This window comes from Orycteropus afer, unplaced genomic scaffold (genome assembly GCF_000298275.1).
Source record: "Orycteropus afer afer isolate SDZICR_OR568_19922 unplaced genomic scaffold, OryAfe1.0 scaffold00739, whole genome shotgun sequence".
NCBI classification, from domain to species: domain Eukaryota; kingdom Metazoa; phylum Chordata; class Mammalia; order Tubulidentata; family Orycteropodidae; genus Orycteropus; species Orycteropus afer.
Window position 1 is genome coordinate 574,425 of NW_006922326.1, and position 2,098 is coordinate 576,522.

At 39.9% G+C, this 2,098-nt stretch overlaps 1 protein-coding gene across 1 annotated transcript in view; it reads right to left on the minus strand.

Moving 5' to 3' along the window:
- APOO (apolipoprotein O) overlaps positions 1-2,098 on the minus strand; it is a 91,225-nt gene that overhangs the window by 72,161 nt on the left and 16,966 nt on the right. Inside the window, exon 3 of the mRNA XM_042783207.1 lies at positions 1-99. Coding sequence (XP_042639141.1) covers positions 1-99 — 99 coding nt within the window. The remainder of the gene's footprint in view (positions 100-2,098) is intronic.

Sequence of the window (2,098 nt, forward strand, 5' to 3'; positions counted from 1 at the left end):
TCCTTCTTTGATGACGCATAGACTTTGAAGGTGAGCAGACTCAGGCTGACCGGTCCCATGGATCTCTGAATTACCTGAAACACAGAAGCAGTCGTAAGTCTTCACTCAATGCTACACAGTGAATGTGCATAACCTGAGTGTATTAGTAGCTTTAGCCACTCTTGCCCTAAAAGGCTTATTGTACTTTATGAGAAATCAATTTATTCCTTAAGTTTTGAGAAAGTCAGAACCTAAAACAAATGTTGTCATGGACTTAAAATTTCAGGTCACCGTTATCTTAATTTCCACAAGACAACAGTTCCTAAGTTTTTCTATTTAGTCATTCAAGTAAAATGAAATTAAAAGATATATACACAAACTTTTAGAAATAATGGAGAAAATTCTACAGAATGAAGTTAGAACTTTGAAATAGTCTCTCTTTCATGCCACATCACCATCACTACCACCAACACCGAAACAGCAGCAAGGGAAAGAGTTTTTGCATGATTTCATCTAGTCTCATTTTATAGAGTGAAGATTATTCCTTTAATTCTAATAATCAAACCTTCAGAAGATCTCTTTTTCCTCTCCCATCAAGGGCTAGTTTCTCCAATCTCAGTTCCCTGACTTGGCCTCTTTCTATGCTTTGTTCTCCCTGACTGAGTTACTCACACCTACCACTTCAACAGGAAGCCAGGGACTCCCAGATAGAGAGCTCCAGCCCAGACTTCTCACCTAAGCTCCTGACTCACTTATCCTATTACTTCTGGATACTTCAACTTGGAAAGGATTCGAGTTCCACAAACTGAACGTGTCTAAATCTAACTCATCATCTTTCCCCGAGGCCTGCCCCTCTCTCTCAGGAATGGTGCCACCACCTAATGACACTACTAACTCAGAAAGTGAAGTCATCTTCACCTGTCTCCATCATATTGCTCACTACTAAAAGAAACCAAATCCATTGCCATTGAGTCAGTTCCAACTCATAGCAAGCCCAAATGACAGAGTAGATAGGAACTGTCCTATAGTTTCCAAGGTTGTAATCTTTATGGAAGTAGATTGCCACATCTTTCTCCCAGGGAGTGGCTGTTGAGTTTGAACCTCTGACCTTCTGGTTAGCAGCCAAGCATTTAACCACTGTACTACCAGCGCTCCTTTTTTTTGTTCACTAAGCCTCATAAATTCTACTTATTAAATTATCTTAATTCTACTCTCTCCTCTACCCCATCCTGTTCAATCCTTCCTTAGGTCCTCATTTCTTCGCTGGATTGTTTTAGCAGCACCTAACAGTCTTCTGATGGCTCTAACCACCACATTGCCAAAGAATGGTATTTCTTTAAAAAAAAAAGGAAGAAAGAAAGAAAGAAAAGAATGGTATTTCTTAAAAAAAAAATGATATTGTTTAAAAAGAAAAGAATAGCTTTATGTCTTTAAAAAAAAGGGGGTGCAGATAGTATTTCTGAACTGCAAACTTGATTATGTTCTATTCTCATTTGAAATCCTTCAGTATTTATTACTTAGGACTTTTATGTGAGCCAAACAAGGCCTGTTATTATCTGGCCCCAACCATTCTCCCACAAAACTTGAACTCCCTACATTTCTCCCACGTTGTTTCCCAGCTTCATGGGTTCACACATGCTAATCCTTTGCTAGGATGACGTACACTTGCTTTATCTTTCTGTAGAAATGCCCTCACGCTGGGGAGAATTCATTGCTTTTATGATTTTATTTGTCCATTTATTTATATCTATCAAATTCTTTCTATCAGATTGCAAGCCCTTTGAGTATAGGGCCAAGTCTCACTCTGTGTTCCTAAAGCCTATGGCTGTGCATATTGCATAAGAAATGCTCAATAACTGTTGACTGGCTGGCTAGAGAGAAGTGAGGTGAAAAAAATAAATGAGTGGTTATTAGTTTAATGGTCCCTGGGTGACCCAAATGATGTATGCTTGACTACTAACCAAAAAGTTGGCAGTTCGAACCCACCTAGTGGCACCATGAAAGAAAGGCCTGGCTACCAGAGGAACTAGATAGTGCCCCGCTACCACCATCAACCACTGGGAGGGGGAGCTATGCAGGAGCTCCTGGAGAGAGTGGGAGAACAATGCGGAACAAAACT